This window comes from Saimiri boliviensis, chromosome 9 (assembly GCF_048565385.1).
Source record: "Saimiri boliviensis isolate mSaiBol1 chromosome 9, mSaiBol1.pri, whole genome shotgun sequence".
NCBI lineage: Eukaryota > Metazoa > Chordata > Mammalia > Primates > Cebidae > Saimiri > Saimiri boliviensis.
Window position 1 is genome coordinate 97,903,673 of NC_133457.1, and position 13,257 is coordinate 97,916,929.

Below are 13,257 nucleotides of genomic sequence, written 5' to 3' on the forward strand. Positions count from 1 at the left end.
GAGGAAGCCCACAGATCCGTGTGGCCAACTCCCAGGCATCCCGACGCCCGCCCCCTCTGGCACTCAGCGCGGTCCTTTCCCCTCTCCTCGGCGACTCTGGCCCTCCCTTCAACTCGTTCTCCACACCGCAGCCAGGGGGAGCTTTTAAGATGCGAGAGAGGTGTCACTAGTGACTCCCTGGCCCCTGAATAAAGCTCAGGATTGAACGCCCAGCTCCAGCGCCACTCTGACCCTCACCTCAGGACCGCAGCCACTCTTTCCGTCGTGTCCCGCTCCCTCCTGCTCAGGGCCTTTGCCCATCGTGTTCTTTGCTGGATGTGCTTGGTGTTCTCTTACTCTGGTTAACTCCTACTTATTCTACAGCGCTCAGCTCAAGCACCACCCTTTCCAGGAAGCCTTTCCTGATTTTCTCATTTGTGCAAATCTCCTTTGGACCCCGAGAGCACCATGAAGGGAGGTAACACCTATGTCCCAAGAAATGTTAAATACCTGACACAAAGCCAGTCCATGGTATTTGTTGCATGTTTACTAATGCCCAGAAACTTCTGGAAGGAAGACAGCAAACAGCACAGTGGCCTCTGGGGCTGGGAGGAGAGGTCGCTCATTACTCTGCACTTCGGGCAGCACTGAGTAGCATTCTTGGCTTTCTACAACAAAAACCTTTACTGGATCGGCTTTTGAGTTAGGACCAAAATAGCGATGAAGCTGACCTTTCTTAGAAATTATGAGGCTCAAATCAAATCCGGGAGAACGGAAGTGGAGAATGGGCATTTCCCCAGCAACCTTGGCCTTTTCCGCCCCGAACTGTTCCCAACAGAGTCCCAAAACCCAGCCCAAACGTCATCAAAATATTTATTAAAATCAAAGCAGGAGGGAACAGCTGTTAGGAAGCAAATCAAAGTGCAGATTGGAGGGTGGGGCAGAGTAGTGGGGAGGCAGGCGCTTCAGACACCACAGGAGGGACCACAGGTCTGGGCTGGGGGAGGCCGTCACCATCCCTCCTGCCCACTACATCAGTGAAGGTCCCCCACTCACCTCTCCCGTCTCAAATCCATCCTGGGGGGCAGCTGGGGCCCTGAACTGGCCCCCTGGAGAGGGCCCACCCCACCATCCATCCACCCATGGCTGTCAGTCAGTCTCCCTCCCTCCCTTACTTTCCCAATAAATAAATCACCCAGGCCTCAGCTCCTTCAGTGTAGGGCAGAACAGCTCAGGGACCCCTGCCCTTGCTCAAGGGTAGAGGGAGTCGGGGTATCAACCCCACACCCCTCCTCCCCTTTGCTGATTCCCCAGGCTTGCCAAAGAGGCCTCGATAAATAAATAACGCTCCATTAAAGCTTCAATCAGAAAAAAACCTTTAAGACAGAAGTGCTCTCGCCGTCCTACAAGCCCAGCCAGCCAAAGCCTCCCCACCTGGCCTGGTCAGAGCACCGGATTCTGGGAGCAGGCACTAGCTGGGCCTTGTGGGACCCCCAGAGCAAAAGGGCCGAAAGTGCAGTTAGAGCCCCCCACGCGCACACATGGACTCATGCACACACATGTGGACACACTGGGGCGTGTCTGCAGTGCACACACAGAGGTGTATATTCACCTTCATTCCCCGGTACATGCACACACACATGCTCACACACCACATTCACCCCAGGTACACACGTGTGGGTGTAGGCTGCATGCACATACACACCACAAACAGACTCCTTCCCTTCCTGGCTTGCTCAGCCTCCTAGCAGTAGCCAGACCCCAGAGCTAGAAGCTACTGGAGACAGGAGAGAGGGGTATAAATTAAATGTTTCCAAACAGGCTGGGAGGATGGCCAGGGACAGGGGGCTCCGAGGCTGCAGAGACACAGTGAGCGTCTCTGGAAACCCTGGTCCCTCCAAGCCCCATCAGAAATCGAGGGGGGTGAAGTCCCCAAAGTCACAGTCGAAGAGGTCTCTGATGCCCTCGCCCTCCTCGAGGCCGAAGTGGTAGTCGAGGCCCTCGTGGGGTGGGGAAAGGCTGATGAACTCCTCAGGGAGAAGGCCGGAGAAGTCCTCCCGCACATGCTCCAGGAGCGAGTCGGCTGCCACCAGCGGGGACAGGCGGTCCTCGTCCATGGGAGCCCGCAGGCTGCCCATCCGGGACAACAGCGGTTCTGGGGAGACGGGGAGCATCACAGGCCGGGGATGCCCCAGCAGGGAGGCAGGCAGGGGCTGTCGTGCCTGCCTGCCCCCCAGAAGAGTGGCCCTGCCCCACCCCACCCACCTACCCAGCACCCACCTTGCTCCAGGCTGAGTAGAGACTGGCTGGGATCTGTGGCGAAGGATGAGGAGGGAGATGATGATGGTGGTGGCACTATGGTGGCAGAGTCAGTGGCCCTGTTCTCCTCCACAGAAGTAGCCTCCTGGGATGGGGACGGGGTCTTCCCAGGGCTGATCCCACCCACAGTCTCCTCAGGGCACAGGAAAACATCGATGGGGCCTTGTTTGCTCTTAAGAGAGATCTGAAATGTCTGGGTGGAAGCAGCAGGCAGGGTAAACTGAGGCCCAGGTGACCCCCAGCCCAGCCCAGCCCAGCCCAGCCCAGTTGGGCCTAGAGTTTCCAGATCTCACCTCCGAAGAGTCCACGGCTTGGAGCTGGGTCTCGGGAGGAGCCTTGATCACCATAACCATCTGCTCTGCAGGGTCTGCAATGCTACGAAGATCCTGACACGTCACATAGGCCAGGGTTGGCAGAGTCAAGGACCACAGGAACTTTGACTTCTGGGGGTCACTCACTCCAACAACTCACAAAGGACCTTCACAAGGCAGGGCTCACACCTGCCTAGTCACTCCTGTCCCCTCAACCCCCATCCACTCAAAACCCACCTCATTCCCAAGTTTCAAGTTCCACATCTGTACGATGGAACTATTCTACCCACTGAATCCCAAAGTAATGATGGTTACCAGGAACGATTCCATGTAAAATGCTCAACACAACTCCAGGCCTGGTGCTGGGAATTTATTATTTAGTTTTTAGAAGCAGGGTCTCACTATGTCACCCAGGCTGGCTTGCTGTAACTCAACCAGCGCTCACTGCAGCCTCAAACTCCTGGGCTCAAGTGATCCTCCCACCTCAGTCTCCTGAAGCACTAGGATTACAGCCATGAGCCACCGCACCTAGCCACTTTTCTGCTTTAATCTGTACAATTCAGAATTGGATATTATTATCCCCCTTTTATAGATAAGACTGAGGCCCAGAGAGGTTAAGCAATTTATCCAGTGTCACACAGTGAGAAAATGCTGAGCCAGGACTTGCAACCCAAACCAGCATCCTCTCCTGAATCCAGGGCCCAGGGTAGCCTCTCTAGTCCCACTTGGGTGGGACCCCTGCCTGCTAAGCCTGCCTTCCACACCCTCTGGCCAGTCCAAGGATATCGCTGGCTGTCAGTGTCCTCAGAGAGCAGGCGCAGCTGCGTAGTACAGATATTCATCAGGTGGTCCAGCTGCTGCTCGCTCTCCTGCAGCTGCCGGAGGTCCTGGGTCAGCCCCTCAAGCCGCCCACCGACACCCACTGTAGTGTGGCTGCCCCTATGGGGAGGCACCAGGGAGGGTAGGGTTAGCATCGTCTGGCCCCTCTGGCCCTCAGGACCCAGTCTGCTGCTGCCTCTGCTCTGCGAGGCCCAGGCATGCCCTTGCTTCTCTCTGGGTCTGGCTTCTCAGCTGGGATCCAGATCAGTGTATCATGGGCTTGAAGTCTGGCCCAAATATTTATAAACATCTACATGTCCCTCAATCAGGGCAGGATAAATAAATGATGGTACCGACATGCCATGGAACATTACAGTTGTATAAAAGGATGAGCATGCTTTAGACACATACATACAAGCATTTCCAAGACATGCTGTCAAATTAAAAAAAAAAAAAAAAAAATGGGCTGGGCTTGGTGGCTCACACCTATAATCCCAGCACTTTGGGAAGCTGAGGTAAGAGGATGGACTGCTTTGAGCCTCAGGAGTTTAAACCAGCCTGGGCAATACTGTGAGACCCCACCTCTACACAAAATTAAAGAAATTAGCCAGGCGTGGTGGCATGTATTTGTAGTCCTAGGTACAGGTACAAGGCTTGAGCCCAGGAGGCTGAGGCTGCAGTGAGCTGTATTTGTGCCTCCAGACTCCAACCTGGGTGACAGAGCAATACCCTGTCTCAAACTGCCCCCTCATTCCTCCAGAAAAACACAAAAGATGTAGAATGGAACAATCTACCAAAAAATGAAAAGGCAGGTGTATCAAAGAGAGGGTAGCAGGATGACTGGGGTGAAGGCGAGAAGAGGAAAATAAAACAAGTACAAAAGAAAACGTCTATGCCAGACTAATCTCACCGAGGGCATGAGACACCAGAATAGTGGTCACCTGGTGGTGTGAGGGGTTGGCAGTGACTGGAAAGGGGCACAAGAGAACCTTCTGGGGTGCTGGAAATGCTTCTATCTTGACCTGAATGGTGGTAACCTGGATGAATAAATATGTAAAGCTGTGCCGGGCACAGTGGTTCACACCTGTAATCCCAGCTCTTCGGGAGGCCGAGGCAGGCACATTACCTGAGATCAGGAGTTCGAGACCAGCCTGGCCAAAACGGCGAAACCCTGTCTCTACTAAAAATACAAAAACTAGCCGGGCGTAGCGGTAGGCGCCTATAACCCCAGCTACTTGGGAGGCTGAGGCAGGAGAATCACCTGAACCTGGGAAGTGGTGGTTGCAGTGAGCTGAGATGATGCCACTGCACTCCAGCCTGGGCAACAGAGTGAAACTCCATCTTAAAAAATTAAATAAATAAATAAAGCTGTTAACTGAGCTAGATATGTAAGATTTGTGTACTTTTTAGCATCTATCACCTCAGGGAAGCTACCTCTCCTCCCTGAGCCCATTTCCCCAGCTGTAACATGTGGATGCAGGCAGCCCACAGTGGGTACTGCTACAGCTCCTCCAGGCTGGCATGGGCAGGTGTGCCTGCCCTCCTGTGTGGCCGGTACCTACAGCCACTGGATGTGGTTCTTGGACTTCTTGGCGATGAGCTGGATGCCCTCGAGGACGTTGGTGATGTCATAGATGCGCCTCTTCTGCACTTTGAGCACCTCGGCAGCCCAGTTCAGGTCGACAACGCCGTCAGCAGAGCGGCTCAGCAGTTCCAGGAAGCGCTTGGTGGTCAGATTCAGTGAGGTCTCATAGCGTGACTTCTCCCCCGGGGATTTCACACCTGTAAGGGTGTGGTCAAGCAAGATAGGGAACTCCAGCATCCACCCCACCTCCAGCCAGGCCTGCCTCTGTGGCAGTGCAGGTTGGCGGGACGATGGGGGCCAGAGGACAGCCAGCCCCTTCTCCTTGGCGAGACCAACCACAGCATTCTGACTGGGGAACTCCTCACCCCTCAGGGCTGGGGTAAACCAAGCCAGGCAGCCACTCCAGCTGCCCATCAGGGTCCCCAGAGGCCTGGCTCAAGCTCAACGAGCCAGACATTAGCCTGAAAGCATGTTTGTTTGTTCACACCCCCAACCTGGGCCTGGTCACAGGGGGCCTGCCCAGCCCAAGCTCCATGAGTACCTTTTCCTTGATGGCGGCCTCTGCCCCGAGCTGGCCCACTGCTTTCAGCCAGGTACTGATGGTCAGTTTCCAGGTCCAGCCTCCGCTTCACCTGTAGTGAAAACAATGGGAGGATGCCCAGTAACCAGGAGTGACGCCAGAAGAGGCCTGGCTGAAGGCTGGGCGCCTCTGGGTTACCCCCCCCTCAGTTTCTCTAGCAGGATGCCTGACTGTGTGACTGAGGGAGATCAGAGGGGACACAGCCTGAGAGTCACAGTCCTTCCACACAGGACACTCAACCGCAGAAGGCAGAAGACCTGAGCTCAAGTCCCAGCTCTATCACTACTTCTCTGGAGTCTCACGGTGGATTTAAAACACGTCTGCAAACTTTTTTATGCTTCTCCTTCAAAAGACGAAGCCTAATATTTCTTCCCTTATGAGCCAGAGATGGCATGTCACTTTTGAGACTGAGTCAGAGGAACTGGAGCTTCCTCCTTGCTCTGTACTGGGTCACTCACGCTGCCGTGTCATATGGACACTCAAGTAGCCCTAATGATGGGCAAGAAACCACAGCTCCTCGCAACAGCAACACTGAGTCCCACACCTTCTATTAGCAGCCAGGACCCAAACACTGGCTGAATCTCTAGACACCCCAAGCCAGAGCATCTAGCTAAGTCTTCTCTTAATTCCTGACCCACAAAAACTATATAATAAAGGTTTTTTGTTTTATACCACTACTTTTTTTCTTTCTTAGACAGGGTCTCAGTTTGTTGCCTATACTGGAGTGCAGTGGCATGATCATGACCCACTGCAGCCAAACATCCTGAGCTCAAGCAGTCCACCCACCTCAGCCTTCCAAGTACCTGGGACCACAGGCACTCGCTGCCATGACCAGCTAATATTTGTATTTTTTGTAGAGATAGGGTCTTCCTATGTTGCCCAGACTGGCCTCAAACTCCTGGGCTCAAACAATTCTCCCACCTCAGCCTTCACCATAGTCACTGCTAGGACTATAGGCATAAGCCACTGTGTCCAGCTAAGCCACTGACTACATAAGTCCCTTGGGCAAGTCACCTTCCCTCTGGTTTTTGACTAATTTATACACATGGTAGCAGCTGGTACTCATCAGGTGCCTTGCATACATTAGTTCATTCCATTCAATGGACTGGCAGTATAATAATGGCCCTTTTCCAGATAAGGCAACAAAGCCCAGGGAGGCCCGGGAAGTGGCAGAGTCAGGATTTGTACCCAAGACGGTTTGAGGAAGAACCCAAGCTCTAAGCACTCTGGCTTAGTTCAGACACTCCAGGATCAAGACTGTCCTGGAGGTCCCACAGGCTGCTCAGAAGCACCCAGACCAAAACCAGACTGACCTTCCCCTCCACCATCCACAGGTTTCCTGAGCTAGACTCATATTCCAGCCCCACCTGTCGCCCTCTTCACATGCAGCTGCCAAGAACATCTCATCACCACGGCGACTGCCACTTCCCCTGTGGGCTGTTGAGCAGTCTCCATGCTGGTCTCCCTGCCTCCTCCAAATCTTATGTTGCCGCCCCTGCTTAAGGCCTTCCTCCAGCTCCCCATGGCCTTCAGACTCTCATCTGCCACTGCTTCTCCATGGGAACTTGAGTCATGTTTTTCCAGACATCTATACTACCCTTGTATCCCTCCAACCCTCCCCATTTCACACCTGCTGCCTCCACCTCAGTGGGCAGAAACCTTCCCCATCAGCTAGATGATGTCACCTCTTCTCCCTCTGAACTGCCTCCGACCTTTTGCCACATTCTGTCTCTCCCTACACATTTCTGCAGATGTATCTGTCCCACCCTCAGAGGCGGGTAATAGGTCTAAACAATCACTGCATCCACAGCCTCTGCCATGGAGCCTGGTATTAACAAATGTTTACTGAATGAAACCCTCCCATGCTGATGAGCCACTCCCTCTTGCGCACATTCACTGACTTTCGAAGGCGCCAAGGGGAAAGAAGAGTGACTGTGCTCTGGGCACTGTGCACTCAACTGCTTCCCCTGCAACCGTCCAGCCACCTTTTGGCAGGTGCTATGATGGCCTCCACCTCACAGAGGCCACACAGTGAGAGTTGGAGCCAGGACTTGCACTCTAGCGGGCTGGTACAGAGCCCACACTCATACCTACCATGGGCCCCCCTCCCGAGCCCAGCCAGAATGTACCCCCTCTCCATGGACCCCCTGGGGCCCGAACCCTAGCAAGCTCCTGCCATCTGCTCCTTGCCTTCTCCCTGGGATCCCTGCCCTTGTCCATCCCTGAAGGCAGGTCAGTGCCATGCCCTAAAACAAAGGCTGAAGTGGATGCCATTTCTGCTGCTTTTCCCTAGATAAACACTGGCACAGGGGGATGAAGACATTCACTGGTGAAAAAATCTGATGACTCGGATACACATCTACAAAGGGGGTCATGAAAGCTGCGGGTTGTTTAGCCCCTAGAACACCATGCAGCTGTCAAGGACCGAGGCAGATTGACAAGAATCCCACCATACATACAGACAAGCAAAATACTGTTATAGGGCAATATATTTATATGATCCCTTTTGGATTAAAAAGCTCATGAAACTTTTCTCTGATTCAGTTTCTATGATTATAGAATACATTTTGGGGCAGCCTCTGGGAAGACTGTGGGAGACTGGTGCCACATCTGAACGGTGTGAAGGACACAGGAAAAACTACAATTTTTAAAACTTTAAAAAACAAAAACTGTCACAACCACCACAAACAAAAATAGCCTTAGGAGGAAAAAAAAAAAATGAATAGGGGCCGGGCGCGGTGGCTCAAGCCTGTAATCCCAGCACTTTGGGAGGCCGAGGCAGGTGGATCACGAGGTCGAAAGATCGAGACCATCCTGGTCAACATGGTGAAACCCCGTCTCTACTAAAAATACAAAAAAATTAGCTGGGCATGGTGGCGCGTGCCTGTAATCCCAGCTACTCAGGAGGCTGAGGCAGGAGAATTGTCTGAACCCGGGAGGCGGAGGTTGCGGTGAGCCGAGATCACGCCATTGCACTCCAGCCTGGGTAACAAGAGCGAAACTCTGTCTCAAAAAAAAAAAAAAAAAAAAAAAAAAAGAATAGGGCTGGGATCCTGCCATCAACAACTTTCTAGTTTCTTAAGAGTTAAATTTTAGGCCTGGCGAAGTGGCTCACACCTGAAACCCCAACACTTTGGGAGGCCAAGGCCGGCCAATCACTTGAGTTCAGGAGCTCAAGACCAGCCTGGCAACATGGTGAAACCCCGTCTCTACCAAAAATACAAAAATTAGCCGCATGGTGGCATGCACCTGTAATCCCAGCTACTGGGGAGGCTGAGACAGAAGAATCACTTGGACCTGGGCGGTGGAGGTTGCAGTGAGCAGAGATCATGCCACTGCACTCCAGCCTGGGAGGCAGATCAAGACTCTGCTCCAAAAAAAAAAGGCCGGGCACGGCGGCTCAAGCCTGTAATCCCAGCACTTTGGAAGGCCGAGGTGGGTGGATCACAAGGTCAAGAGATCGAGACCATCCTGGTCAACACGGTGAAACCCCGTCTCTACTAAAAAATACAAAAACATTAGCTGGGCATGGTGGTGCATGCCTGTAATCCCAGCTACGCAGGAGGCTGAGGCAGGAGAATTGCCTGAACCCAGGAGGCGGAGGTTGCAGTGAGCCAAGATCGCGCCATTGCACTCCAGTCTGAGTAACAAGAGTGAAACTCCGTTTCCAAAAAAAAAAAAAAAAAAGTTTTCAGTTGGGCATGATGGCACACACCTGTAATCCCAGCACTCTGAGGGGCTGAGACAGTCAGACTGCCTGAGCTCAAGAGTTCAAGACCAGCCTAGGCAACGTGGCAAGCAAGACCCTGTCTCTACTAAAAATACAAAAATTAGCTGGGCGTGGTGGTACATGCCTGCAATCCCACCTACTTGGGAGGCTAAGGCACAGAATATCTTGAACCCCGGAGGTGGAGGTTGCAGTGAGCCCGATCACACCACTGTACTCCAGCCCAGGTAACAGAATAAGACTGTCTCCCAAAAAAAAAAAAAAAAAAACAGTTAAGTTTTCTACAGTAAGCATGTATTATGTTTAAAATATTTGAGTTTGTTGAAGTGGACAGGCAGGACCAAGAGAAATGGCTGAACTGCAGAGCCTTGTACACACAAAGTGTTCAACGAATGCCTGCTGGTACAAAAGCTAAGCCTGTAGCTTATTTCAAGGACTGTGCCAGACCAATGCCAGTGCAGAGGCCAAAAGCCGAACCTGTGGACCTTCTGGACTTCAGCTCCGGAATGGCCAGTCTCCTGCCCCTTAAGTACAGAAAACACCTCCTGGCCCTGAAGGACTCTGAGGGCGGGGTCCCTTGTCTCTGAGCCTAGTGCCTCCTGGGCATTCACTAACTCAACAACTGTTGAATGAATGGAATGCCCGGGCCAATGAACCTGCCACTGACAGGTGGAGCAGAGGGCATTCTTCTTTGCCCCGTCTCTCCTTCTGATCCTAGAACCCATAATCCTGTTCAGTTCCTTGAGGACAAGACCCTCAGGCTCTGTTAGGTTTCCACAGACCCGAGCCTGCTATATGCTTGTCACACAGCTGAATGCAGGATGCTTGCCCAGGTCCCAAGCACTACCCACAGGGACAAGCCACCTGGCCCACCCCTGGTATAGCCCCTCCCACCCACTCATTAAGAGGCAGGGCCCCCAAAAGCCCTTCCTGCCCTTTCTTCACCCTCTATCAGCATCCCTAGAAAGCAATGCATCCCAGAGGTCAACCTCACAGGAAATGCAAACTCGACTCCCCGCTCAATAGTAGAATGACATGGGAAGATTCTAGTATTTCTAGGCCTCAGCTTCCCAATCTGTAAAAAGGGATTGCTGCTGATGGGGTTAAATGAGTTAATTAGGTAAAGCCCTTGGCAGAGCCTGGCACATAAGACATCCTCAAAACAATGGTGGCTGCTATTGTTATTATTATTAGCATCGTGGTGATTCCGGAAGGCAGCACTGGGCATGAGGCCAAGGGGGTTGAGGGAGCCCCTTTACATGCCTCAGGGACCAGCTGCTACCCACACCCCCATCAGCAGTTAGGCAGCTTCTACCTCCTTGTCCTAAGCCCTGCCTCACCCCTCCCACTTGCTTCAAGCTCCCTGCTGAGACCCCAACCTGCTTGGCCAGCCCCCGCCTGCACATCATAGCCCCACCTTCACCCATAGGCTGCGCCAGTCAAACTGGTCTCCACACCCTGTCCTGCAGCCCACAGGTCCCAGCACCAGGCTTCTACGCCTCCAATCCCTTCTCCCACTGTAATTCAGCCATCTCTCTGGGCAGCCCCAGTCTGAACTGGTCTTGAGCTCAGCACTCAGGGACGGCTTTATTAAAGGATCTCCCTGGGACATTTTCTCTCCTGGCACTGGGGGCCTCCTCTCCAGCTCCCAGAGGCCCAGCCCACCTAGTCCTTCTACAGAGGCTCAGGGGTCTGCCTGCCTGATTAATGAGGTTCCATAGCAACCAGGGCCTGGGAGGGTGGAGGGTGGCAGATGGAAGGACAGGCAGAGGGAGGAGATCAGCAGCTGGTCCAGCTGCCCCGCCCCGGCAGAGAAGGCCTCGCAGCCAGGAGGGCTGTCCCCAGAGGCCTGGCCGGCCAGTCCTGCACCTGGCAGTCGGCATCGAGGCAGGAAGGAGGGTCTCCTCAGTGGCTCACCAACGGTTAAGCCCCAAGACCTTCCTCCGCCCCGCCTTCACTTCCCCTGGCAGCTGTGCTCACTACCGAGATGCAAATTCTGATCTGAAGCCAGCAGGCCGCAGTTCAAATCCCAGCCCCGCCACCTGCAGCCGTGTGACCAGGGGCAAGTCACTTTTCCTCTCTGGGCCTCAGTCCTCCTCCGTCAGAGGGGCACAGTGACAACACAGCTCACAGCAGGGTTGTGAGTTTTAGCTGGCTTGAAGTCGGCCAAAGGCATGGCGTGCAATAAACGCCAGCTGAATACACGTGGGCCATCGTTATCATTGAGTCCGACGCTGGGGAGGCTCCAGTGAGGAAGCTGAGGCCCAGGGCAGAGGAGCAAACAGGGACCGGCCCGAGGTCACCCCGCACCCCAGGGCGGAGCCTGAAGGCACAATCCAGGCTCTGCACCGCCCAGCCTGGGCGCCTCAGTCCACCCCTCCCCCGCCCCCTGCCGCCTCCAGGCCAAACACAGCACCCGCCCGGGTCTGCTCAGGGGGCACAGGCAGCGCTGTCGGCGCGGCGTCCCCGGGGTCCGTACCGGCGGGCGGCCGAGCGCGGGGCGCGGCGCGCTGGGTGTGGGCCGGGGCGCCTGCGGAGTGGCGAAGAGCAGCAGGTCGGGGTCGTACGGGCCGGCGGCGGGCGCCGCGGGGCCAGCTGGGGCCGGCGGGGCGCTGGCGTCCTGTGCGGCGGAGATGATGACGATCTGCGAGGAGTCGAGCAGCCGCAGCGCGCCGGCCCCGAGGAGGGCCTCCAGCGCCGGCGCGCATGGGCCGCCCGCAGGGGCCCCGGCCAAGGCCATGGCGCTCACGGCCCGCGCGGCCCGGGTGACAGGCGGCGGCGGCGGCGCGGACCCATGGTGGCAGGCCCCGGCAAGGGCTCGATCCCGCTCCGCCCCCGGCCGCCGCTGCCTGCAAAGTCCCGGCCACTTTTACGCGCCAAATCCTTTTTGCCGCGAAAGAGCCACGAGCCGCCGAACGCCGCCACGATTGGCGGCCCGAGCCGTGACGAAGTCGACGGCGGCGGCTCCTATTAGCTGTAGCACGCCCGGCCGGCGGCGAGGGGCGGGATGGGGCGGCGGCGCGGGGCGGCGCGGCCAATGGCGGGGCGGGGCGCGCGCAGGCTTTGTCCGGACGGTGCCAGGCGCGGTCGGACTCCCCGCCCCCAGCCCGGGCGTCCCCTGCTGGAGGCGTGGGGACACTGGAACACGGGCCCCGCCCCGACCCTCGCGCATCCCACTGACCTTTCTATAGTGCAGGTCAGGACAGAGCCTCTGTTCTGCACGTGACCCTCAACCTGTAGCCGCCACAGCCTCAGCTCACATCTCCCGAAACTGCCCCCTCTTCTTTTCGGGATCATCAGTTCCACAGCCCAGCCATCAGCCACCTCTCCTATCCTCAACTTACCACACCCATGACATTATCCTAACCCTGTACCCAGCCCTATCCCGCTCACCCAAAGCCCAAGCTGAAGAGCGGTACCAGGAAATGAGGAGGGACGTCCGGCCAGATATTAGCCTGGGGCTTTCCTGCAAGTCCTATTTTAGCCAAAATCTTCAATGGCCAAGTAAAGCGTCTGCTTGAACTAATTGATTCCCTCGCTAATTCAGCAAACGTTTGGAGAGCCTGCTCTGTGCCCCATCCTTAACTCTGTGCCCCATTCTTAATTCGTGGCCCTAAGGAGCTCACAGTATACTGGATAGGGGAACAGAGAGGTAACAGATGTTTACAATAGGATGAAGCATTGGCCCAGCGCGGTGGCTCATGGCTGGAATCACTATAATCAACGGGCAGGGCGGCTCTCTTGAGCCAAGGAGTTTGAGACCAGCCTGAGCAACATGGTGAAACCCTTCTCTACAAAAAATACAAAAATTAGCCAGGCGTGGTGGCACCCGCCTGTAGTTCCAGCTACTTGGGAGGCTGAGGTGGGAGGATTGCTTGAGTCTGAGAAATGGAGGCTGCGGTGAGCTATGATCATGCCACTGCACTTCAACCTGGGC

General features: G+C 55.1%; 1 protein-coding gene across 1 annotated transcript; it reads right to left on the bottom strand.

Moving 5' to 3' along the window:
- Positions 1–835: 835 nt before the first annotated feature.
- Positions 836–12,198, bottom strand: E2F1 (E2F transcription factor 1). Its single transcript, XM_039479231.2, has 7 exons — positions 11,800–12,198; positions 5,555–5,645; positions 4,991–5,210; positions 3,396–3,548; positions 2,592–2,706; positions 2,260–2,491; positions 836–2,134 (listed from the first exon to the last, which is right to left on the bottom strand). The coding sequence occupies exons 1-7, from the start codon at positions 12,058–12,060 to the stop codon at positions 1,887–1,889; spliced, it is 1,320 nt and encodes a 439-aa protein (XP_039335165.1). The 5' UTR covers positions 12,061–12,198; the 3' UTR covers positions 836–1,886.
- Between the last annotated feature and the right edge of the window lie 1,059 nt (positions 12,199–13,257).